General features: G+C 52.8%; 1 protein-coding gene across 2 annotated transcripts in view; it reads right to left on the bottom strand.

The window, feature by feature from the left end:
- The window catches only part of FBRS (fibrosin), a 38,333-nt gene extending 17,017 nt beyond the window's left edge, over nucleotides 1–21,316 (bottom strand). The window contains exons 1-12 of one of the 2 annotated variants that reach the window (XM_083152195.1): nucleotides 21,049–21,316; nucleotides 18,065–18,208; nucleotides 13,003–13,077; nucleotides 12,889–12,912; nucleotides 12,702–12,731; nucleotides 11,548–11,596; nucleotides 9,330–9,558; nucleotides 9,028–9,254; nucleotides 7,752–7,915; nucleotides 6,214–6,267; nucleotides 5,925–6,020; nucleotides 5,778–5,843 (exon numbers count right to left, since the gene is read on the bottom strand). In XM_083152195.1, the coding sequence (XP_083008321.1) occupies nucleotides 5,778–5,843; nucleotides 5,925–6,020; nucleotides 6,214–6,267; nucleotides 7,752–7,915; nucleotides 9,028–9,254; nucleotides 9,330–9,558; nucleotides 11,548–11,596; nucleotides 12,702–12,731; nucleotides 12,889–12,912; nucleotides 13,003–13,077; nucleotides 18,065–18,208; nucleotides 21,049–21,306 (1,416 nt within the window). In that variant the 5' untranslated portion in view covers nucleotides 21,307–21,316. The remainder of the gene's footprint in view (nucleotides 1–5,777; nucleotides 5,844–5,924; nucleotides 6,021–6,213; nucleotides 6,268–7,751; nucleotides 7,916–9,027; nucleotides 9,255–9,329; nucleotides 9,559–11,547; nucleotides 11,597–12,701; nucleotides 12,732–12,888; nucleotides 12,913–13,002; nucleotides 13,078–18,064; nucleotides 18,209–21,048) is intronic. The other variant, XM_083152196.1, reaches the window with a different exon arrangement.
- Nucleotides 21,317–27,029: the final 5,713 nt, after the last annotated feature.

Here is a 27,029-nt window from a genome sequence, read left to right as displayed (position 1 = left end):
GGCTGAAAGGAATCGCCTGGAACAGCTTCTATCACCAGCTATGGAACCAACGACACAGCCTACCGGGGTTTCCCTCATGGACATGGTACCCGGGCCTGCTACAATCGGTGTGGAACCTGTTCCAGAGACCTCACATCACAAGGTCCAGTTTAAACTGCTGGAAGATGTGAGCAGCATGTTCCCTCCCGTTGCTCCAGATTTGTTGCCGGAAGCGGCTGGCTGCATAGTGAAAGTATGCAGGGGAGAGACTATGTCGGAAATAGGAATGGGACTTTCTGACTGTATGCACACAAGTATGTGTGGGACTACTGATGTGGGACTTTTATTAACTCCACACATATCTGTCGCTAACCCTTCTGAACCATATGATGCATCTCAGGTAGTATGTAACCATGCTGAACATTGCAATGTTGTTATTTTGTGTGAAGCCCCTGGGATGATCTGTGATAGTGCCGTACCTTCGGTAGAGGTGGAGGGTGAGTTAGAGACAGGTATAGTGGGTAATCCTTGCCAGTTTGTGGGGTTAAATGAATGCCCTAATCTAGTTGGGAATGAGACACCCTCACTCACCAGTTGTAGGAGTGCTGATGGTGATGTCATTAAGGTTGCTGTGCTAGAAGTTAACCCTGTTCCTCCAGTGATGTCTGGTTGTGACATGGTGCCCGGGGACGCAAACTGCAGAAATGGGACAGATCTGAGTTGGTTGCAGGCAGAGCATGTACCTGCCAATAAGTTACTGGTGACAACATGCTCAGATAACGTCATTCCTGCTCAGAGACAATGGGATCCAGATATAGCGGGTTTGCCATGGTGCAATTGTAAGCCAGCAGGATGGGCCCCATGTGTTGTGGAAGATGCACAGGCTAATTTGCAGGTATTGCAGGATGTCTCCCCAGGTTATGATATTGATGTTACTGTTGATAATGTGATGTCTTGCGCTACTGTGGGAAATGTGGTACCAGGTATAATAAGTGACCCGGTGGGTCCTGTGTGCACTGTAGACCTGTCAGATAGGGAGAGAGTGTCCCTTACTGCAGCTTTCCCCCCAAACCCCCCTCCTTACTGTAGCCACACAAGAACAGATACAGGACCACAGCAGGGGTTCCCTCCAGGCACTGAGAACCCTCCAGAGAGTGCATTTTTCCAGCGTCACTGGATAACGGATGCCTCTCCTGAGAACCTCAGTGGCACCACCCCAGCCACAGAACCTGCGGGTCTGGGAGGGAAGGTCAGGCTCAGGAAGGTGTCCTGGACTGCCATGGAAAGCTTGGCTTTCCACGCAGAACTGAGAATCAACCCTGCACAGGCTGCCCCATACCTGGGAAGTGGGAAAGATACCCCTGGGTACAGTGAGAGGGTTGTTTCAGGAATAGAGCCAGTGGCTAGTAGGGAAGCTGCTGTGTGTAACCAGAAGGGTGGGAGGGCCCGTGAAGCACAGGTAAACTCAGCTCCATTAACCTCGGAAAAGCTGAGCTGGGATGTTCCCAAGACAGGGGACAATGACCTGCTGGTATTCCCCCTTGCAGAAACGTGCCCCCCTTCACAATTCACACACACAGACACAGAGGGCAAATCTCCTCACAAAAGGATGAGGTGTGAGGTGTTGAGTGAGTGGACCTTCCCCCCAGTGAAGGGGAGGGGGGGTCAGTCAGCTCAGGAGAGGTGCTGGGAAGACATGTTTAAGTCTGTATATAGTGCTGGGAGAATGCCCCACACCTGTGGTATAGTTAAACGTGCCGAGCTGCGAGTCCCAGGGGGATGGCCATTTGGGGTGTGGCGGAATGGTCTGGTACTGATCTCAGTGAGTAAGGCCAAACTGCCAGCTGCAGGGGAGAATCCGTGTCCAGGAGTCCGACGCACAGCTGTGGTGGGCTGTGTCAATACCAGCCGGGGTGGACACAGCTCCCACTATATCAGTGTGCTCACAGACTATGGGTTCGAGGACACCTGTGTGCTTTTAGTTTGCCATCTCCTGCGAGAGGGACAGGGACTATGCCCATTGCCCACCCTAGCCACGGCTATGGCGTCCGGTAGTCCCATGACAGACGTCAAGTATAAGAAAGTGTTTGTACAAATTCAGCAGAATCAGTGGCAGTCTGTCTCAGCACAGAGACCACTGCTACCTGTCCAGGTGATGTAGTTAATAGCGCACTGATGAGACGATGACGTGGGTCACCGCCTCTGTGCGCCATTTTAAAAGGGGGAGGTGTAACGATCAGATCAGGTGATCGATCAAATTAACGTATGCCTCCTGTTATGATTATCTGTCCGGTGAATGTATGTCTGATATTGGTGTAATAGTTATGTCTCCTGTGAGTATTGGAATCAGGACATGTCTTGTATGTAAACTGTAGGTGACCCTGGTTTGAGTTTGAGGCCTGTGGACTCCTCCGGAGTCAGGATGTAAGATAAGATCTGAGCCCCTCATAAACCATGGTCCAGAAGAAGAGGTTAGAGTTTGTCCCCTTCCTTAACATCTCTTATCAGTGGGTCTGCTATGCAAGGAAAGAGGATCAATCACTTTGAAAACAGCAGACTGTACATTGCCAGGGACCTTCCACACTCCTTCAGCATGGAAAGAGTGGAATCCCAAGGGTGGGAGGGATGAGGGAGTCTGCAAGGTATAACTAAGTCTCTTCTCCCTATAGTCAGTGTCACTACCTGGGGGTCTAGCAATCAGGCTGTAGGCGACGAGAGATTTCTTGTGGAGAACCCCCCCCACTTCAGGATTGTAAGATACGGTTCTGTCTTTTTTCCCTTTTTATTTTTGAAATTGCATTTAAAAATCGTTGTGTGTACTTTTAAAATCACTGTAAAATCTTGTAACTATTTTCTAAAGCTCTGTAGTATTTCTAGGAATAAATAATACATATTCTCAGTCCTGGTTCTGTGTTCTTAAGACTCATTAGCCTCAGGAGAGAAAGGCTGGAAAACGTTACCATTGTTATCTTGTATTGTGTGGTCAGGGGCGAGCCAAGCCGCCCCTTGCGCAGTTTCAGGCGCTAAAATCAGGTTTTGGCTGGTGGCAGTGTACCTCAAGGAAAGGACCCGAGTGTCCTGAGTGAACCCCAGTCACGGCCGGCGCTGCTCAGATTGACGTATCGGAGCAGGCGACCGGTGGGTCCGTGACACCCCCCATTCCTCCTCCCAGACCAGGACCCCCATCACACACACTGCTCTGTACAATACCGTATATCCCCCCATTCCTCCTCCCAGCCCAGGACCCCATCACACACACTGCTCTGTACAATACCGTATATCCCCCCATTCCTCCTCCCAGCCCAGGACCCCATCACACACACTGCTCTGTCTAATACTGTATATCCCCCATTCCTCCTCCCAGCCCAGGACCCCCATCACACACACTGCTCTGTACAATACCGTATATACCCCCCATTCCTCCTCCTAGCCCAGGACCCCCATCACACACACTGCTCTGTACAATACCGTATATCCCCCCCCATTCCTGTTCCCAGCCCAGGACCCCCATCACACACACTGCTCTGTACAATACCGTATATCCCCCCATTCCTCCTCCCAGACCAGGACCCCCATCACACACACTGCTCTGTACAATACCATATATCCCACCATTCCTCCACCCAGACCCCCATCACACACACTGCGCCGTACCTACCGTATATCCCCCCATTCCTCCTCCCAGACCAGGACCCCCATCACACACACTGCTCGGTACAATACCGTATATCCCCCCCATTCCTGTTCCCAGCCCAGGACCCCCATCACACACACTGCTCTGTACAATACCGTATATCCCCCCATTCCTCCTCCCAGACCAGGACCCCCATCACACACACTGCTCTGTACAATACCATATATCCCACCATTCCTCCACCCAGACCAGGACCCCCATCACACACACTGCTCTGTATAATACCATATATCCCCCCATTCCTGTTCCCAGACCAGGACCCCCATCACACACACTGCTCTGTATAATACCGTATATCCCCCCATTCCTCCACCCAGACCAGGACCCCCATCACACACACTGCTCTGTACAATACCGTATATCCCCCCATTCCTGTTCCCAGACCAGGACCCCCATCACACACACTGCTCTGTACAATACTGTATATATCCCCCCATTCCTCCACCCAGCCCAGGACCCCATCACACACACTGTTCTGTACAATACTGTATATCCCCCCATTCCTCCTCCCAGCCCAGGACCACCATCACACACACTGCTCTGTACAATACCGTATATCCCCCCCCCATTCCTCCTCCCAGCCCAGGACCCCCATCACACACACTGCTCTGTACAATACCGTATATTCCCCCCATTCCTCCTCCCAGCCCAGGACCCCATCACACACACTGCTCTGTACAATACCGTATATTCCCCCCATTCCTGTTCCCAGCCCAGGACCCCCATCACACACACTGCTCTGTATAATACCGTATATCCCCCCATTCCTCCTCCCAGACCAGGACCCCCATCACACACACTGCTCTGTACAATACTGTATATATCCCCCCATTCCTCCCCCCAGCCCAGGACCCCATCACACACACTGCTCTGTACAATACTGTATATATCCCCCCATTCCTCCACCCAGCCAAGGACCCCATCACACACACTGCTCTGTACAATACTGTATATATCCCCCCATTCCTCCCCCCAGCCCAGGACCACCATCACACACACTGCTCTGTACAATACTGTATATCCCCCCATTCCTCCTCCCAGCCCAGGACCCCATCACACACACTGCTCTGTACAATACCGTATATCCCCCCATTCCTCCTCCCAGCCCAGGACCCCATCACGCACACTGCTCTGTACAATACCGTATATCCCCCCATTCCTCCACCCAGCCCAGGACCCCATCACACACACTGCTCTGTAAAATACTGTATATCCCCCCATTCCTCCACCCAGCCCAGGACCCCATCACACACACTGCTCTGTACAATACCGTATATCCCCCCATTCCTCCTCCCAGCCCAGGACCCCATCACACACACTGCTCTGTATAATACCGTATATCCCCCCATTCCTTCTCCCAGCCCAGGACCCCATCACACACACTGCTCTGTACAATACCGTATATCCCCCCATTCCTCCACCCAGACCAGGACCCCCATCACACACACTGCTCTGTACAATACCGTATATACCCCCTCATTCCTGTTCCCAGACCAGGACCCCATCACACCCACTGCTCTGTACAATACCGTATATACCCCCCATTCCTGTTCCCAGCCCAGGACCCCATCACACACACTGCTCTGTACAATACCGTATAACCCCCATTCCTCCTCCCAGCCCAGGACCCCATCACACACACTGCTCTGTACAATACCGTATATCCCCCCATTCCTCCACCCAGACCAGGACCCCATCACACACACTGCTCTGTACAATACCATATATCCCCCCATTCCTCAACCCAGCCCAGGACCCCATCACACACACTGCTCTGTACAATACCGTATATCCCCCCCATTCCTCCTCCCAGCCCAGGACCCCATCACACACACTGCTCTGTACAATACCGTATATCCCCCCATTCCTCCTCCCAGACCAGGACCCCCATCACACACACTGCTCTGTACAATACTGTATATCCCCCCATTCCTCCTCCCAGCCCAGGACCCCATCACACACACTGCTCTGTACAATACCGTATATCCCCCCATTCCTCCTCCCAGCCCAGGACCCCCATCACACACACTGCTCTGTACAATACCGTATACCACCCCCCTCCCCCATTCCTCCTCCCCAGACCCCAGCCAAAGAGACCACTCACCTGAGGAGCCTTGTGGGTAATCGGCGGAGGCACAGAGCATCGTGAGGCCAGCTCAGAACTTGTGCTCTAAATGAAGGAATTCAAAGACAAAAAAGTTCAGATTGGTTAGAGCCCGTATCGGGTCCCATCCCACGAGAACGCACTCACCTTAGGCTGAAACGCTCCCTGCAGAGATCCAAAGGAGACACTAGGAGGTAACACTGGGGGTAGTGCAGTAATAAGTGGGGAAAACGGAGGGTAAAACTGTAGGGAGAGAAAACGTAAGAGAAGAAACGGTCAGTGTAGGCTGGAGAGACTGAGGGATAAAGTGGGATGGGGAATGATAAAGTGGGATGGGGTGGGGAGGGATGGTGGGATGGGGTGGGGAGGGATGGTGTAGGGATGGGGTGGCAGGGGGTACCACAGGTACAATATGGAGAAATGGAGCAATACTTACAGTACTCTGATTCTGTCTATACAGATTTTCTATTTTACCCGGATATTTCTCAAACTGTTAAGAGACAGACAGAGGTATTACTTGGTCGGCAGGAGGGCACAAAAATACATTACACAGGAAATGACGGAGGAGCGGACACCGCACAGGTGACCGGAGGATACACACATTATTATACGGGATAGGACGGCTGGTCACACTGGGAGATGACGGAGGAGCGGACACCGCGCAGGTGACCGGGGGATACACACATTATTACACGGGATAGGACTGCTGGTCACACAGGGAGATGACGGAGGAGCGGACACCACGCAGGTGACCGGAGGATACACACATTATTACACGGGATAGGACGGCTGGTCACACTGGGAGATGACGGGGGAGCGGACACCGCGCAGGTGACCGGAGGATACACACATTATTACACGGGATAGGACGGCTGGTCACACAGGGAGATGACGGAGGAGCGGACACCGCACAGGTGACCGGAGGATACACACATTACACGGGATAGGACGGCTGGTCACACAGGGAGATGACGGAGGAGCGGACACCGCGCAGGTGACCGGAGGATACACACATTATTACACGGGATAGGACGGCTGGTCACACAGGGAGATGATGGAGGAGCGGACACCGCGCAGGTGACCGGAGGATACACACATTACACGGGATAGGACGGCTGGTCACACAGGGAGATGACGGAGGAGCGGACACCGCGCAGGTGACCGGAGGATATACACATTATTACACGGGATAGGACGGCTGGTCACACAGGGAGATGACTGGGGAGCGGACACCGCGCAGGTGACCGGAGGATACACACATTATTACACGGGATAGGACGGCTGGTCACACAGGGAGATGACGGAGGAGCGGACACCGCGCAGGTGACCGGAGGATATACACATTATTACACGGGATAGGACGGCTGGTCACACAGGGAGATGACTGGGGAGCGGACACCGCGCAGGTGACCGGAGGATACACACATTATTACACGGGATAGGACGGCTGGTCACACAGGGAGATGACGGAGGAGCGGACACCGCGCAGGTGACCGGAGGATACACACATTATTACACGGGATAGGACGGCTGGTCACACAGGGAGATGACGGAGGAGCGGACACCGCGCAGGTGACCGGAGGATACACACATTATTACACGGGATAGGACGGCTGGTCACACAGGGAGATGACGGAGGAGCGGACACCGCGCAGGTGACCGGAGGATACACACATTATTACACGGGATAGGACGGCTGGTCACACAGGGAGATGACGGAGGAGCGGACACCGCGCAGGTGACCGGAGGATACACACATTACACGGGATAGGACGGCTGGTCACACAGGGAGATGACGGGGGAGCGGACACCACGCAGGTGACCGGAGGATACACACATTATTACACGGGAGAGGACGGCTGGTAACACAGGGAGATGACGGAGGAGCGGACACCGCGCAGGTGACCGGAGGATACACACATTATTACACGCGATAGGACGGCTGGTCACACAGGGTGGGAGGGACAGACTCACGTTGGGAGGATAGGGCGTGAAGTGCTGGTGCGTGTGCTGGTGCGTGTGCTGATGGCTGTGCTGGTGGAACTGGTACATAGGTCTGACTGAAGCCCCAATTTCACTGGCGCCTCCTGGAGCCGGCAGGAACCGAGAACCCATTCCCAGTCCAATGTTGTGATGTTCTGGAAACAGACCAGACAGGAATATGTTGTAACAAAGGAATGATCACTTATAAGTATCATTACTATCTACATCCACAGCAGTATATGCTGCTATACACCACCCACAGCCCCGCCGCCTGCCCCACACGCCCATAGCCCCACCGCTATACACCACCCACAGCCCTGTTGCTTTCTACATCCAGTACTACACAGCACCCACAGCCCTGCCGCTCCCTACACCGCCTGCCCCACCATCCCCTGCCCCATCGCTATACATCACCCACAGCCCTGTTGCTTTCTACATCCAGTACTACACAGCACCCACAGCCCTGCCGCTCCCTACACCGCCTGCCCCACATGCCCATAGCCCCACCATCCCCTGCCCCATCGCTATACACCACCCACAGCCCTGCCGCTCCCTACACCGCCTACCCCACCATCCCCTGCACCATCGCTATACACCACCCACCGCCCTGCTGCTCAAGCCATCCACTGCTACACACAACCACAGCCCTGCAGCTCCCTACACCGCCTACCCCACCACCATCGCTATACACCACCTACCGCTCTCTACATCCACTACTACACACCACCCACAGCCCTGCCGCTCCCTACACCGCCTACCCCACCACCCCCTGCACCATCGCTATACACCACCCCCTGCACCATCGCTATAAACCACCCACCGCCCTTTTGCTCTCTACATCCACTACTACACACCACCCACTGCCCCGCCGCTCCCTACACCGCCTGCCCCACACGCCCATAGCCCCGCCACCCCCTGCCCCATCCCTATACACCACCCACAGCCCTGCTGCTCAAGCCATCCACTGCTACACACCACCACAGCCCTGCCGCTCCCTACACCGCCTACCCCACCTACCGCTCTCTACATCCACTACTACACACCACCCAAAGCCCTGCCGTTCCCTACACCGCCTGCCCCACATGCCCATAGCCCCGCCACCCCCTGCCCCATCCCTATACACCACCCACAGCCCTGCTGCTCTCTACATCACCACCATTATATGCCACTCCCTACATCCATATCCTAGCCCTTGTACCTGGTGCAGAACACTCTTCTCTGCATTATAGACACTCACTACACCCCCATAATCACCATTATTACTCACCAGATAACACGGCTGAGGGGTGATGGCCAGGAACTTGCATAAGTGGGGGAGGGGGTGGAAGGCCTTGTGAGGTTGCAAACAGGTTGACCTGATGATGAGAGGGAGTCCGCAGGACAGAGGGGAGGGTTGGGGGGGCGGTGTGTACAGGTAGAGGCAGGGAAGGAGTTGTAGATCGCAGAGACACAGGTGGGGCAGTCACCGGCTTGGGGACAGTACTCCTGTTGGAACTGAGGAAATAGATGAAGTTATGTCCCAGCAGTAACATGTAACAAGGTAATGACCAGGCGATCTGTGGCTCCTACCTGCCAACTCCTGGATCTACACCTGGCGGTGGGGCCACCTGGGCAGGTACGGCCTCTGCTTTGGGGGCAGCGATAGGTGGTACGTGTAGTCTGGCAGCAGGAGATGGGCACTGTCGGGGCAGCAGAAACTCAACTTCTGGTTCTTGGCTCCTCTCGCAACTTCTGCCCAATCCCGAAATTTGTGAAAGTACCATCAACTTCAGCCGGCCCCCAGACAGTGGTGGAGAAGCTGAGAAGAGAGAGGAAACACTAATGTACGAGAAGGACAGCGCATTTACAAAAGAGAATCCTGTCCAGCCAACCACCTGCCCTCCATCTACTACCTGACCAGCCAAGAGCGGACACCGCACAGACAGCAGAACCAAGGGGCACACATCTATTACATGAGAGGACGATAGTTCTCTAACAGAAGAGAATCCTGTCCAGCCAACCTTATCGCCTCCATCTACTCCCTGACCAGCCAAGAGTGGACACCGCACAGACAGCAGAACCAAGGGGCACACATCTATTACATGAGAGGACAATAGTCCTCTAACAGAAGAGAATCCTGTCCAGCCAACCTCCTGCCCTCCATCTACTCCCTGACCAGCCAAGAGCGGACACCGCACAGACAGCAGAACCAAGGGGCACACATCTATTACATGAGAGGACAATAGTCCTCTAACAGAAGAGAATCCTGTCCAGCCAACCTTATCGCTTCCATCTACTCCCTGACCAGCCAAGAGCGGACACCGCACAGACAGCAGAACCAAGGGGCACACATCTATTACATGAGAGGACAATAGTCCTCTAACAGAAGAGAATCCTGTCCAGCCAACCTTATCGCCTCCATCTACTCCCTGACCAGCCAAGAGCGGACACCGCACAGACAGCAGAACCAAGGAGCACACATCTATTACATGAGAGGACAATAGTCCTCTAACAGAAGAGAATCCTGTCCAGCCAACCTTATCGCCTCCATCTACTCCCTGACCAGCCAAGCCTGCCACTAGACCACCCTCTTTGTTATGGGACAGAACAGGGAGCCACCACACACCTGAGGCTTGGCTGTAATGGAAGTGTGCCACCATACTACAGAAAGAGGAGTAGATTATATGCCATAAGGGCAGGATAGGGCGCAGTGACCCAGAAAGAGAGGCATGTCCTGCACTTCCAACATCTGCTGCCATACCCCTTCCAGTACCCAGAGAGGCATCAGAACAACACGTCCCCCCCACCCAAGCCTAACCACCAGGCCATCCTCCCAACACGACATTCCAGTTACACTATAGGTGTGTCTTAACACACGATAGAGATTGGTTCCTCTGTTTTAATAGCGCTTTTTTGGCGCCAAACGAGGGAGTGCTGTGATTGGCCACATGATTAAACATTAGGTATTTAAACCCTCACAATCCTCTAGGCTGGTTGGCCCTGAGGAAGCTTAACTGCGAAGCGCGTGCCGGCTAGCGGTGCGCAGGCAGAATTGCTTTGCTGACAGATTTATTATTTTTCTTATAATGCATTTTGATTGATATTTAGCAGTGCACAGACTCGATAGCCCTTATCAGGGCTTCCACCTTCTGGTGTGCTTAGATTAGAGATACCCCCGATTGGTACTCTATCATATAGGGAGTCAATCTCTTGGTGGCTTATATGTTGGGCGATCTATTTAACCCCAGAGATACCCCCACTCCCTTCCGACCGTACACTGATCCGCGGGTGTTCAGATCTCTCTGATATTAGTACAGAGCAGACATGTCGGAGGAGCTAGTAATACCATAGCTGCAGTTATGTCTGTGATTGAGTAATGCCTGTGATTAGCATAAACACGGCAACTGTGTGAGTGTACACTATCATAGCACACATTAGGTAAAACGAGTTCTGTATAACAAGGGCAACAAGCCAGACTCCTCAGCAGAGCTTTATAATCTTTATTGTAGTACCAGACAGTGATCTGGCCAATCGTACTTTATCAGCCCCGCACACTGCCATCCTTGCAGAAGTATTAAACATTAAAATTTGAATACTCAAGAGCATTATCAGCAAGCACCTGCCTGCCACCCCATTTTTTATGTGTGTCTACCCACCCTTGTCTGTTATATGGTTTTAAATATTCGCAGCCTTTTATAAATGGATTAAATAAAAGTTACATTTTAGATTCTTTGTCTATAAGGTGCACCTAACAAAAGGACATTCTTCTCTTTTTCTAAACATCCTCCCAACACTACAGAAGTCATACCTGTACTTGTAGAAATGGTGAAGGACACAGCAAGGTCATCACTGGGAATCTGGGTGACAAGATGGGTGGTGTGAAAATACAAAGATCACAATACATGACACATTATACAGAGATGGTAGATTATAGCCTGAACCATATGCCAATATTGTCTGACTGGCGCAGTTCAAGGGCACAATATAAATCTTATATGAAGAGCCCAATGCAGGTCACCTCTGATAAGAATCAGATACCATGGGCGTCGACGAGGATGGTGATAGGACAGGTCTGGGTACCAGCTATAGATAGATAAGAGAAAGCGGGCAGTCCTCACGTGGGCACAGGTCTGGGTACCAGCTATAGATAGATAAGAGAAAGCGGGCAGTCCTCACGTGGGCACAGGTCTGGGTACCAGCTATAGATAGATAAGAGAAAGCGGGCAGTCCTCACATGGGCACAGGTCTGGGTACCAGCTATAGAGATATATAAGAGAAAGCGGGCAGTCCTCACGAGGGCACAGGTCTGGGTACCAGCTACAGATAGATAAGAGAAAGCGGGCAGTCCTCACGTGGGCACAGGTCTGGGTACCAGCTATAGAGATATATAAGAGAAAGCGGGCAGTCCTCACGTGGGCACAGGTCTGGGTACCAGCTATAGATAGATAGATATAAGAGAAAGTGGGCAGTCCTCACGTGGGCACAGATCTGGGTACCAGCTATAGATATATATAAGAGAAAGCGGGCAGTCCTCACGTGGACACAGGTCTGGGTACCAGGTATAGATAGATATAAGAGAAAGCGGGCAGTCCTCACGTGGGCACAGGTCTGAGTACCAGCTATAGATAGATAGAAGAGAAAGCGGGCAGTCCTCACGTGGGCACAGGTCTGGGTACCAGCTACAGAGATATATAAGCGGGCAGTCCTCACGTGGGCACAGGTCTGGGTACCAGCTATAGATAGATATAAGAGAAAGCGGGCAGTCCTCACGTTGGCACAGGTCTGGGTACCAGCTATAGATAGATAGAAGAGAAAGCGGGCAGTCCTCACGTGGGCACAGGTCTGGGTACCAGGTATAGATAGATATAAGAGAAAGCGGGCAGTCCTCACGTGGGCACAGGTCTGAGTACCAGCTATAGATAGATATAAGAGAATGCGGGCAGTCCTCACGCGGGCACCTACCTGCTCATCAGCGCTGCTTTCGGCGTCACACTGCAAGAGATAAGGTAGAATGAGGAAGGCACGGGCATCGGAGCCATGTTACATGTAGAGGAGAGGACGGCGGCTCGGACTACACTGACCATCGTAGTACATGAGGCTCCCTATACTACACTAACCATAAACAACCCAACGCTTATGGTCTACTCACAATGTATCCCGCATCCAGGCAGTGCTGAAAGAGAGAACATTGGACGGCGTCATGACAGGGAAAGGGGACGGTACTGGCCCAGACAGACCATACACGGAAATTCACTGCTCTCACCTGACTGACCACGCGCTCAGCGCCCGAATGGCACCTGCTCTCCTCTCCAGTGCCAATCCTGGTGCAGTGTCGCTTCTGTCAGAGGAAGACAGAGAAAGGATTGGTGGAAGCGGATGTATAGCTTTACAACACTAACACACACACACAGACAAAGCCTGCCCAATAACTGCCATTCCTGCCATGTATGGACCCACTGGAGTGTGGTGACCTTGCTAGTCAGACTGATTGCTGGGATCCTGACTCCTCTCCATCTTCCCATCGCTCCTCTTCTGCCCTATAACAGGCTGCATCGGGGTCTGACCTGGAACCAGGATGCAAGTAACAACCTATCCTATAGAGGTCCACATAGGTTCTGATGACGTTTGTGCAGTATGTGAGACTTGGGGACAGCAGAGATAACAGGCCGGACTAACTAAGCCCCCGAGCAGTCAGTATGCCGGGCAGTGGGAGAGAACAGGCCGGGATAACTAAGCCCCCGAGCAGTCAGTATGCCGGGCAGAGGGAGAGGAACAGGCCGGGGTAACTAAGCCCCCGAGCAGTCAGTATGCCGGGCAGAGGGAGAGGACAGGCCGGAGTAACTGAGCCGCCGAGCAGTCAGTATACCGAGCAGAGGGAGATCAACAGGCCGGAGTAACTAAGCCCCCGAGCAGTCAGTATGCCGGGCAGAGAGAGAGGAACAGGCCGGAGTAACTAAGCCCCCGAGCAGTCAGTATGCCGGGCAGAGGGAGAGGAACAGGCCGGAGTAACTAAGCCCCCGAGCAGTCAGTATGCCGGGCAGAGGGAGAGGACAGGCCGGAGTAACTGAGCCCCCGAGCAGTCAGTATGCCGGGCAGAGGGAGATCAACAGGCCGGAGTAACTAAGCCCCCGAGCAGTCAGTATGCCGGGCAGAGAGAGAGGAACAGGCCGGAGTAACTAAGCCCCCGAGCAGTCAGTATGCCGGGCAGAGGGAGAGGAACAGGCCGGAGTAACTAAGCCCCCGAGCAGTCAATATGCCGGGCAGTGGGAGAGGAACAGGCCGGGGTAACTAAGCCCCCGAGCAGTCAGTATGCCGGGCAGTGGGAGAGGAACAGGCCGGGGTAACTAAGCCCCCGAGCAGTCAGTATGCCGGGCAGAGGAACAGGCCGGAGTAACTAAGCCCCCGAGCAGTCAGTATGCCGAGCAGAGGGAGAGGAACAGGCCGGGGTAACTAAGTCCCCGAGCAGTCAGTATACCGAGCAGAGGGAGAGGAACAGGCCGGGGTAACTAAGCCCCCGAGCAGTCAGTATGCCGGGCAGAGGAACAGGCCGGAGTAACTAAGCCCCCGAGCAGTCAGTATGCCAGGCAGAGGGAGAGGAACAGGCCGGGGTAACTAAGCCCCCAAGCAGTCAGTATGCCGGGCAGAGGGAGAGGACAGGCCGGAGTAACTAAGCCGCCGAGCAGTCAGTATGCCGGGCAGAGGGAGAGGAACAGGCCGGAGTAACTAAGCCCCCGAGCAGTCAGTAAGCTGAGCAGAGGGAGATCAACAGGCCGGGGTAACTAAGCCCCCGAGCAGTCAGTATGCCGAGCAGAGGGAGAGGAACAGGCCGGGGTAACTAAGTCCCCGAGCAGTCAGTATACCGAGCAGAGGGAGAGGAACAGGCCGGGGTAACTAAGCCCCCGAGCAGTCAGTATGCCGGGCAGAGGAACAGGCCGGAGTAACTAAGCCCCCGAGCAGTCAGTATGCCAGGCAGAGGTAGAGGAACAGGCCGGGGTAACTAAGCCCCCAAGCAGTCAGTATGCCGGGCAGAGGGAGAGGACAGGCCGGAGTAACTAAGCCGCCGAGCAGTCAGTATGCCGGGCAGAGGGAGAGGAACAGGCCGGAGTAACTAAGCCCCCGAGCAGTCAGTAAGCTGAGCAGAGGGAGATCAACAGGCCGGGGTAACTAAGCCCCCGAGCAGTCAGTATGCCGGGCAGAGGAACAGGCCGGAGTAACTAAGCCCCCGAGCAGTCAGTATGCCGAGCAGAGGGAGAGGAACAGGCCGGGGTAACTAAGCCCCCAAGCAGTCAGTATGCCGGGCAGAGGAACAGGCCGGAGTAACTAAGCCCCCGAGCAGTCAGTATGCCAGGCAGAGGGAGAGGAACAGGCCGGGGTAACTAAGCCCCCAAGCAGTCAGTATGCCGGGCAGAGGGAGAGGACAGGCCGGAGTAACTAAGCCGCCGAGCAGTCAGTATGCCGGGCAGAGGGAGAGGAACAGGCCGGAGTAACTAAGCCCCCGAGCAGTCAGTAAGCTGAGCAGAGGGAGATCAACAGGCCGGAGTAACTAAGCCCCCGAGCAGTCAGTATGCCGGGCAGAGAGAGAGGAACAGGCCAGAGTAACTAAGCCCCCGAGCAGTCAGTATGCCGGGCAGTGGGAGAGGAACAGGCCGGGGTACCCAAGCCCCCGAGCAGTCAGTATGCCGGGCAGTGGGAGAGGAACAGGCCGGAGTAACTAAGCCCCCGAGCAGTCAGTATGCTGGGCAGTGGGAGAGGAACAGGCAGGGGTAATAACTAAGCCCCCGAGCAGTCAGTATGACCTTGACAAAGCAGTCAGTAGTACTGCGAAACAAGTTGGTGCCTGCCTTCTGGACCCCATCTGGTTTAAGAATCCACCTATCCACACCAAAGAACTTGCTTCACCTGCTTATTTGCCTGATCGAATTTCATCCATTCCCGGAAGTCCCTTGCCCGTTTCAGTATGGACACCTGACCACTCGTAGCAGAGAGGACTCCAGAGTTGGCTAATTCGAACTGTGCCATTGGTTGAGTCCATTGCAAACCCCATAAAGAGGCCAATAAGGACTCCATCCAATCATCCACCAGGATCAGTGCAGGTCAAATCATCCTACATGTGAAGTAATCCGCGTCCGCTCACCACGCTTCGGGCTCGGTGGCTCGCTGCGCTTGCCACACTATCTAAAATCAACTCCACGCCAACATGGATAGTGGGGGTATGAAAAGGTCGGAGGACGCGTACCGCTGCGCTCGCCACACTTTGGGTTGGCGTTGATAGTGGGGGTGGCGTTAACAATGGGGGCATTTAACATAGTAATCATTCATCAGGGTGCCTGTACAATTAAAAATCGGGTCAAACAACATTGCATCGCATGCGATGCAACCAATACGATGTCGTACGATGGAAATCTTGGGCGCCGTGATAATACACAAGTACCAATTCCAGAGATACGGAGCACAACGGCCAAAGTCCTGGAGGCGGAAATGGGAGGAAGTTTGCAGGAGAGGAGACGTGCATTTGTGGAGCGGAGAGGGCAGGTGTGACTGAAGAGAGACAAGGTCAGATATGTAGTTGGGAGAGGACTGGGTGATTGCTTTGTGAGTATAAGGAGCTTGAATTGTGTTCTGAAGGGAAAGGGGAGCCAGTGCAGGGCTTGTAAGAGAGGGGAGGTGGACATAGTACATTTGGAGAGGAAGATGAGCCGATACCTCTGGAAATAGTGTCGGCCTATTAGGCACACAGCCCAGCATATAGCTTGCCTCACCACCCAGCCACTTAAGCCAGGGTCCCTTCCTCATCAATGGACTAAACCCAACAGCTTCTGATTTCCATCCTCTCAGAGAATGAGGTTATGGCCAGAGAGCCCGGCATATGTGTGTAATGGCTGCCACGGCGCTGAAGGGGTTAAGCCATTTTGGACAAGGGCACTTTGTACATTTCTGGAGGAAGGTATTTAGCAGACATTGTGAATAGGAAATAAGATGCTTCACAGTCCTTTTGCTAATGGCTGGGGAATGACACGGCACAGCAGGGATCAGGATTTGTGTCCGTAGTTCCTGTGTAAAGGTGTTAGTAAGGAGCCCAGTACTGAGGCACAATAACAAAGTAAAAAAAAAAATATTGTAAAATTATATGTGCAGGCACTGAGCTAGGACTATATGTTCCATGCTGCAGGGGGATGAAGCCTGTGTAAGACAATGTATAAAGTGTACAGTGTATTTAAAATATGTTGTGTGGCTTTTGGAGCCTGTGCAGTGCACAGTGTAACACATCTGTGCTTTAAATGTATTTGAAAGGAAAAGTGCACTTACTGTACTGCTGTGTCCCAGGGGAATCCAGAGTCCTGTGTGGGCTGCTGGGTTCCCCCCCAGTCTTTATCCCAAAAACGGAATGCTTTCCCAGACCTGGTCCTCCCAGGTGGGCTGTGGCTCAGAGGAGTAACCACTCCCCTCTGTCCATAGGGACAATGCTGACTGTGCATGTGCCCAGCGCATGCACGTCTCATGCACTTAAGCTGATTGGTTGGAGACCACAGGGTGGGCTTACCCCCTGTGGTGATGTGTATTGGAGTAGCATAAAAGGAGGGCTCAGCCCTGTGTAAAGTTGACTAACATCTGTATGCTGTAACATCACCTGTATGCGGTGCCTCCTATGATAGGAGAAGAGATCTTTTAAGATCTATTGGCAAATAAACATCTTTTTTGCCCGAAGACGGACCGTCTCCATCTTGCGACCAACAGAATTACAGCACTAATTCCGTTCTCCAGCTGCTCTGGGTATACTGCCCAGCGTCTCCGGGTTCTACTCTGCCAGCTATCCTAGTCTAAGGTTAGAATTGCCTTAGAGCAGGCATGTCCAAACTGTGGCCCTTCAGCTGTTGTGAAATTACACATCCCGGCATGCCTTGCCATAGTTTTAGCATTCCCTAATAGCAAAACTGTGGCAAGGCATGATGGGACTTTTAGTTTCACAACAGCTGGAGGGCTATATTTGGACATGCCTGCCTTAGAGAGAGCTGTCCATGCTAGGCCACAGATGACTTAATTAGTACCTCTGTGCATTTGACATAACCATGGATATATTTAGAATGGTCACTGCTCCTTGAGGACTGAGTGTGAACCACTATTGTGGGCATTAGATACTGCAGGCCTGACAACCGCACAGAACAGTTGACATACCGGCTCCTAAAGATGTTCTTAATTGAGGTTCTCAACAGATCACTGCATGATGGCTTACATCTCATCTACCAATCCGGAGCCTGGCAGGGGAATTTCACACTCCAGACCCTCAGACAAATATGGGAATAACATGCACGCAGCATCAAGTGTACCTGGCTCTTCAGGGTCCAGTTTTCTGCTTGGTTCTCACTAGCTCCAGGGTCCTCTGAACTGGCTCCATCACTTCTCTTCCTCTTCCCCGGTGGGCGCTTTCTGTAAGACTCTTCCAGTGGGACAGTATCAATGGAGACATCCCTCTACAGAAAGGATACAAGAAGGGACACAAATCGTTCCTATGCACTGTGACATGCTTCACACACTAACCGGCCAACACCTCTACATACACACTAACCAGCCCCGCACCATCTCCAGACACTGACCAGCACCTCTACATACACACTAACCGGCCCCGCACCATCTCCAGACACTGACCAGCACCTCTACATACACACTAACCAGCCCCGCACCATCTCCAGACACTGACCAGCACCTCTACGTACACACTAATCAGACCTGCACCATCTCCAGCCCCTGACCAGCACCTCTACACAAACAACTAACCAGCCCCGCACCATCTACAGAACACTACCTCTACTTATACACTAACCAGCCCTGCACCATCTCCAGACACTGACCAGCACCTCTACTTATACACTAACCAGCCCTGCACCATCTCCAGACACTGACCAGCACCTCTACGTACACACTAATCAGACCTGCACCATCTCCAGACACTGACCAGCACCTCTACATACACACTAACCAGCCCCGCACCATCTCCAGACACTGACCAGCACCTCTACATTACACACTAACCAGCCCCGCACCATCTCCAGACACTGACCAGCACCTCTATGTACACACTAATCAGACCTGCACCATCTCCAGCCCCTGACCAGCACCTCTACATACACACTAACCAGCCCTGCACCATCTCCAGCCCCTGACCAGCACCTCTGCAAACACACTAACCAGCCCTGCACCATGCCCAGCCCCTCTACACAAACAACTAACCAGCCCCGCACCATCTACAGAACACGACCTCTACTTATACACTAACCAGCTCTGCACCATCACCAGCCCCTGACCAGCACCTCTACATACAAACTAACCAGCCCCGCACCATCTCCAGCCCCTAACCAGCACCTCTACATACAAACTAACCAGCCCCGCACCATCTCCAGACACTGACCAGCACCTCTATACACATACACACACCAGGCCTTCACCATCTTCAGACACTGACCAGCACCCCTACTTACAAACTATCCAGCTCTGCACCCGCTCCAGACACGGACCAGCAGCTCTACATACACACTAACCAGCCCCGCACCATCTCCAGACAACAACCTGTACATACACACTAACCATCTCCAGACCAGCACCTCTATATGAACAACTAACCAGCCCCGCACCATATCCAGACACTGACAGCACCTCTACATACACAATAACCAGCCCTGCACCATCTCCAGCCACTGACCAGCAGCTCTATTTACACACTAACCAGCCCCGCACCATTTCCAGACACTGACAGCACCTCTACATACACAATAACCAGGCCTTCACCATCTCCAGCCACTGACCAGCAGCTCTATTTACACACTAACCAGCCCAGCACCATCTCCAGCCCCTCTATATGAACAACTAGCCAGCCCCGCACCATCTCCAGACACTGACCAGCAGCTCTACATACACACTAACCAGCCCCGCGCCATCTCCAGACACTGACCAGCACCTCTACATACACAGTAACCAGTCCCACACCATCTCCAGCCCAGCACCTCTATATGAACAACTAACCAGCCCTGCACCATCTCCAGACACTGAACAGCGCCTCTACATACACAGTAACCAGCCCCGCGCCATCTCCAGACACTGACCAGCACCTCTACATACACACTAACCAGCTCTGCACCATCACCAGCCCCTGACCAGCACCTCTACATACAAACTAACCAGCCCCGCGCCATCTCCAGACACTGACCAGCACCTCTACATACACACTAACCAGCCCGGCACGGTCTCCAGACAACGACCTGTACATACACACTAACCAGCCCCGCACCATCTCCAGACAACGACCAGCACCTTCTATATGAACAACTAACCAGCCCTGCACCATCTCCATACACCGAACAGCACCTCTACATACACACTAACCAGGCCCTTACCATCTCCAGACGCTGACCAGCACCTCTACATACACACTAACCAGCCCTGCACCATCTCCAGACGCTGACCAGCACCTCTACATACACACTAACCAGCCCTGCACCATCTCCAGACACTGACCAGCACCTCTACATACACACTAACCAGCACTGCACCATCTCCAGACACTGACCAGCACCTCTACGTACACACTAATCAGACCTGCACCATCTCCAGACACTGACCAGCACCTCTACATACACACTAACCAGCCCCGCACCATCTCCAGACACTGACCAGCACCTCTACATTACACACTAACCAGCCCCGCACCATCTCCAGACACTGACCAGCACCTCTACGTACACACTAATCAGACCTGCACCATCTCCAGACACTGACCAGCACCTCTACATACACCCTAACCAGCCCTGCACCATCTCCAGCCCCTGACCAGCACCTCTACATACACACTAACCAGCCCCGCACCATCTCCAGACACTGACCAGCACCTCTACATACACACTAACCAGGCCCTTTCCATCTCCAGACGCTGACCAGCACCTCTACATACACACTAACCAGCCCTGCACCATCTCCAGACGCTGACCAGCACCTCTACATACACACTAACCAGCCCTGCACCATCTCCAGACACTGACCAGCACCTCTACATACACACTAACCAGCACTGCACCATCTCCAGACACTGACCAGCACCTCTACGTACACACTAATCAGACCTGCACCATCTCCAGACACTGACCAGCACCTCTACATACACACTAACCAGCCCCGCACCATCTCCAGACACTGACCAGCACCTCTACCTACACACTAACCAGTTCCATGGCACAGTACATTATTACCCCTACCACAGGGGCAGGGATGAATGCCTTCGCTGTGTGTGATATATAAGAACTACAGGAATAAACAGTCTCACCTGCATTGCTTCTAGGCTCCCATAACTGCTAATACAGAAGCCATCGATCAGGTCTTCCTCACGTATGACTGTGTTCTCCTCTCCCCGCTTTCGCCTCTTCTTCTTGCGTTGTGGCCTAGGCCAGATTGACGGCTCAGGACTTGAAGAGAAGGAATTAGTAGGAGAAGGTCCTCTCAGCCGATCTCTCTGGGCTTTGGAGCGTCTGCGTGGGAGACGGGGCCCAGACAGGGCTCTAGGAACATGGGGCGGACACTCCATTATGATTTATAGAGTTTATCACCCAGAAGAAAGCATATCGACCAGGCAACAACCAGACTACAACGGCTTCCTTGATGTTAGAGGAGTAGGATTGAAAGGATTGGTGTAGGCCAAGTGCTTTATCCAATAAGTGACAGCACAAAGATACCTAACTGTACATGGTCAAGGAGAAGATCTCCAACATTGGCCTCAAAACATAATGGAGTGTTCCTGAACACCTGGTGGTAAGATTACACCTGAGAACAAGCCTGAGGAGTCTTGTAAACCTGAGAAGTGTGGAACGGCCCCGAGATACTGTAGGTGGTGAAAACACCACCAGCTATGTAACTAGGAACCACAAATGGAATGGGAGGTGTAGATATCTGTAGGTAAGTGGGTGTCTCCAAGATAATATGGACACTAAAAACCCTACTGGGGTGTAAATTTACCTAGTTAGGGGGGTGCAAACATGGGAGACCACAGAGCAGATGTTCCAAACCAGAAGACCCCTGGCAGAACTGGGGCATATAGTCAGGAGGTGGCTACAGATGGACCACTGAATCAAGCTAATTGTGAGAACTGGGTATGGGGCAGAGGCACACCAATGGTAAAACTGGAAGAAGGAACCCCAGTGATCCAATTGTAAAGCGCAACGGAATATGCTGTGCTATATAAGAAACTGTAAATAAATAAATGGGGAGGGTGGGAGTCAGGGACCTCAGACAAGGGGTGGCTGAGGCAGCAGGACCCCGGGCAACAGGAGGGCACAGTGGCAGCCGTACCCCAGGTGACCGGGGGGGGGGGGGGGTGTTTAAGTGTAGGAACCCAGGGATGGAGAGGATGAGCGACTCTTGCAACAGGGTCTGTGGCTATGGGGTGACTGAGGTGTAGGGACACAAGTGAGGGTGACAGGACCCCAGAGATAAGATGGGTGGGGGCCCAGTAGAGGCAGAGGACAGCGTGAGAGACCCCCGGTGATAGGGAGGGAGGGTAGGACCTTTGGGTGGGGGGGGGAGGGACCTCCGGTGATGGGGAGGGACCTCCGGTGATGGGGAGGGTGGGGGGCAGAGACCTCCGGTGGTGGGGAGGGTGGGGGCAGTGACCTCCGGTGATGGGGAGGGTGGGGGGCAGTGACCTCCGGTGATGGGGAGGGTGGGGGGCAGAGACCTCCGGTGACGGGGAGGGTGGGGGCAGTGACCTCCGGTGACGGGGAGGGTGGGGGCAGTGACCTCCGGTGACGGGGAGGGTGGGGGGCAGGGACCTCCGGTGGTGGGGAGGGTGGGGGGCAGAGACCTCCGGTGGTGGGGAGGGTGGGGGGCAGAGACCTCCGGTGGTGGGGAGGGTTGGGGCAGTGACCTCCGGTGACGGGGAGGGTGGGGGGCAGGGACCTCCGGTGGAGGAAGTGAGGGACAGCAGGGAACTCCCAGTTGCGGGTGGGGGGTCTGAGCTCCGGGAGGAGGGGGTCTCGGTCTGCGGAGGCCCCAGGAGGCGGCGGATCGGCTGATGCCTGCTCTGGGTGGTCCCAGCGGGCGCCGACCAGGCTGGAGGCACCGGGTATCTCGCTTTTCCTCCACGGACCTGTCTCCGGTCTTTTCCCTTTCTCTTCAAGCCCCGCCCTCGGCGTGATACGTAATAACCGGAATGTCGTCAGGCGTAGGAGACGGAGATGTCACAGTAAACATGGCCGCCAGCTCCTAGTGTACACCGCATCTCCAACAAAATGGCTTCCTATGTGAGCCCGGCCAATCCCCTGCCAGAGAAGTTACGTCATACACGTGATGTGTCCCAGTTGCAGAGGGAGCAGTACACACGTGATCAGTGCTTTAGTCACGTCACACGTGCACATTGGCCAATAGCAGCCTCTGGTCAGTCACACTCACCACTGAGAACAGGGAGAAGCTTGTATGTGTGAGGTGAAGAGAAGACTGAGAGGTGTGGGTCAGAGGGGTGAGAGGCAGAGAGGTGTTGGGCACAGGTGAGAGGTGTAGAAGTGTGGAGCAGAAGTGAGAAGCGGAGAGGTGTGGGGCAGAGGGGTGACAGACGTAAAGGTGTGAGGCAAAGAGGTGTGGTGCGGAGCTGTGATTAGGAGAGGTGGAGATGTGTGGGGCAGAGTTGAGAGGCAGAGAGGTGTGGGGCAGAGGGGTGACAGACGTAAAGTTGTGGGGCAGAGGTGTGAGAGAGAGGTGTGGGGCTGAGCTGTGATTTGGAGAGGTGGAGGGGTGTGAGGCAGAAAGGTGTGGGGCAGAGGTGAGGGGCGGAGAGGTATGGGGGAGAGGTGAGAGGCGGAGAGGTGTGGGGAAGAGGCAGAGAGGTGTGGGGCAAAGCTGTGAGGTGGAGAGGTGTGGGGCAGAGGGGTGAGACGGAGAGGTGCGGGGGCAGAGGTGTGAGGCAGAGAGGTGCGGGGGCAGCGGTGTGAGGAGGAGAGGTAGGAAGGCATAGGTGTGAGGCGGAGAGGTACGAAGGCATAGGTGTGAGGAGGAGAGGTGCACGGCATAGGTGTGAGACGGGCAGAGGTGTGAGGCGGAGAGGTACGGAGGCAGAGGTGTGAGGCGGAGAGGGGCAGAGGTGTGAGGTGGAGAGGTACGGGGGCAGAGGTGTGAGGCGGAGAGGTACAGGGGCAGAGGTGTGAGGCGGAGAGGTGCGGGGACAGAGATGTGAGGCAGAGAGGTGCGGGTGGCAGAGTGTGAGGCGGAGAGGTGCGGGGCATAGGTGTGAGGCGGAGAGGTGCGGGGGCAGAGGTGTGAGGCAGAGAGGTGCGGGGCATAGGTGTAAGGCGGAGAGGTGCGGGGCCAGAGGTGTGAGGCGGAGAGGTACGGGGCATAGGTGTGAGGCGGAGAGGTGCAGGGCAATGGTGTGTTCAATATATAAAGTAATTGTTAAATCTGTGCAATGTATCATGGTTATATTCACAGTTCAGGCACAAACTTTAACAAACTCCACATGAGCAGTTACCATGGAAACTGAAGGCTCCTGGCCATTAAAGTTTCTGGAACTAGGGATGATACCGCGACACCCTGAAGCAGCTGAAGGGAAAGAATCCCTGCTAATTTCCTGACTGGGAAATACCACCCAACAAGTGGGTGCAACATGCAATTGCTCCATGGGCACATTGTCATGGCACTCAGTACAGATCACACTCCCCTTCCCAGACAAGACAACCAGGACAGGGCATGAACTCAACCAGAAAAATGTTGTCCCTTTGGGGCCTACCTATTATAGCATACCACAGAGACCACTTCTGCTTCATCAGTATGTAATGAAGGCAAACACTAACCTAAAAGGTTGATCAAGGTATGTTGCCCTGTTCCTCAAATCTCTGCTTGTTCACCAGGATAAAGACCTTTTGACCACGATACTTCCTTTCACCGTACTTACCGACTCTGTTCCTTCTGATGTATGGGAGTATACTCCACTGTGCACAAGGCATTACACCTATAGAAGAAGTCATTCCCAAAAGTTGGAGACCTTGCCTTAAAGGAAATTGTATCAGTGACCTGGCCGAACACGATTTCTTTGAAAATCTTTCTTCCGAAAGGGTACATTTGTAACCTCATGTCTATTTGTAGCCCCAAAATTGAGTTTATGACCCAGCATAGAGCTGCAGAAAATAAATCACATAGAGGTCTTTAGCTCCTCCGCTGATCTACCTGCAATATAAGAATATTGACCAAATCTCTATATTTTGTTCTTTTAGATGTTCCATGAAATGAGGACTTTAGTAAATCCATTTGCTGATGCTGCCAAGTCAAAGAGTAAGGCAGGTAAACTGGGAGAGTCCGTCTTGGACACAGAACCATAGAAGTTTCAGATCAACTGATGCTAAAAAACAATGTAAATGTTTCCATATGAAAGTTTCTTACCATGACGAAAATGTTCAGTTCTCCAAGATCCAGAATTGTTCTGAACCTTCCTGTATTCTTCTTTGCTATCTTCAGGTAGCCTGACGGACTTTCCTTCAGCCAGCATATGAATCGTTGCAGCCAATTTAACGCCAAATAGCAGAGAACCCTCAAATGACAATGCAGCCAGCCTGCTCTTAGAATGTGCATCTGCAGACCACAAGGCTCTGCTGTAATACTAGTGCCATGGATCTAGCTGAAAATGAAAAAGTAAAAAATTCTATAGTTCTCTGCATAATCTCCAAATGTCTTAATAAATATTGTTTGGAAAGGTTTTTTTCAAAGTATATTAGGACCCCGAATTTGAGCGCCCTGAACACAGAAAGTGTTGAGACTCCTAGTGTTCATTCTAGCACCCGCCAACTTTGAAAACCCATGCAGTTCCACTTCCCTGCCTAGGGTGTCACTGTCTGCTGTGGTGTTTCTAGCACAGGTCTGGTTTGCAAAACAGTGCTGATCTACAGACCACACTGTGCTAGAAGCACTACAGCAGACAGTGACACCCCAGGTAGGGAAGAGGAACTACATGGGTTTTCAAAATTGGCGGGTGCTAGAATGAACACTAGACTCCTGATCCAATGGCCAACTTCTTAAGACGGATTTCTACCTATAGTGTCCTGAAAAAGTGTCCTTATCTTCTACAGGTATAGAGTTCAGCAAAAGCTGCGTCCACTTTAAAAATTGTTCATCTCAGATTGGGTAAATTCTGTACACTCAATTCAGGACACTTCTGCTTCTTATCCAAGTCCTGGCTTTCTTGGAACTGAATGCCTTCACCATGTTATATACATAAAAAATAAATCTACTTTTCCATGATCTATTCTTAAATATAAGATCCTGATCTACTGAGGGATTCACAATTTCCTTATTTCCTTGGTTTTAAAAATGTTTTACAACTTACTTTCAAATCAAATCAATGTTAAACAGTCTAGATTCCTCTTATTTTGCAGGATTCATCATTAGAAACCTCACCCAAATCCTCTTCCAATAATCTATCTGATGAAACTGCACCTTCAGAACTCAATCTAAGCTGTGATCCTGTCTTGTATAACCCTGCAGCTCCATCAATTCTGCTTTAGATACAAAAGATCTCTATCCATCCATTTTTTTGTTTATTAATTGCGTTCTTCTACTTTGAGACACACTGAAAAGGGTAATAACAGCCTAACCCTAACCTGGAAATAAAGAACCAGATGCCCTTCTCTGAAAAGGGACTTACCATGCTAGTGCACGATGGGGAAGAGTGGGGGAGGGGGATTGTTCGGGGGCTCTTTTTCCATATTTCCAGTAATCTCTGCACAGTTACAGAGAAAATCCCACTGGTTGATTTGGTGCCTGTAAAAGATGTGCACCGCGATTTTTAAAATTGGCGCTGCCCAAAGAGGCTAATTTTGCACATGTAACCTACCTGGATAGGTTCTGGGTAAAACGTGACCCACTGAGCATTCTGGGAATGACACAACTACCAGAAGGGCCAGGGAGCGTATCTCTTGTACCCGGTGACCAGGAATATCGGCAGCAGCCGCACTTCACAAACCAACACAGATCTATGTACGGACCTTTCCTTGCTCCAGGCAAGTGGGAATATTGGTGACCGAACAAAGAACGGGCAGGAATCTGAAGAGGCCACACTCCCAATACTGGTAATTTCAGTGGAGAAACACTTCCTACTTGTCTAATGTTGTTAGGAGACATTAAATAGATGAGGAAGAGGAGGGAGGTGATTTACCAGCAGGCAGGTGTTCTGTGTAAACTGGAGGAGCCTCAAGTCTGTTGAGGTTCTCGGCCATATGTCTAGAATCCACAACAGACTCTTGGGTTCAGGACATGGTCTCTCGAGGCTAC

Source organism: Crinia signifera, chromosome 7 (genome assembly GCF_055691185.1).
Source record: "Crinia signifera chromosome 7, ASM5569118v1, whole genome shotgun sequence".
Lineage (NCBI taxonomy): Eukaryota > Metazoa > Chordata > Amphibia > Anura > Myobatrachidae > Crinia > Crinia signifera.
Note: the sequence above shows the minus strand (reverse complement) of the source record. Positions and strands in the feature narration are given on the sequence as shown.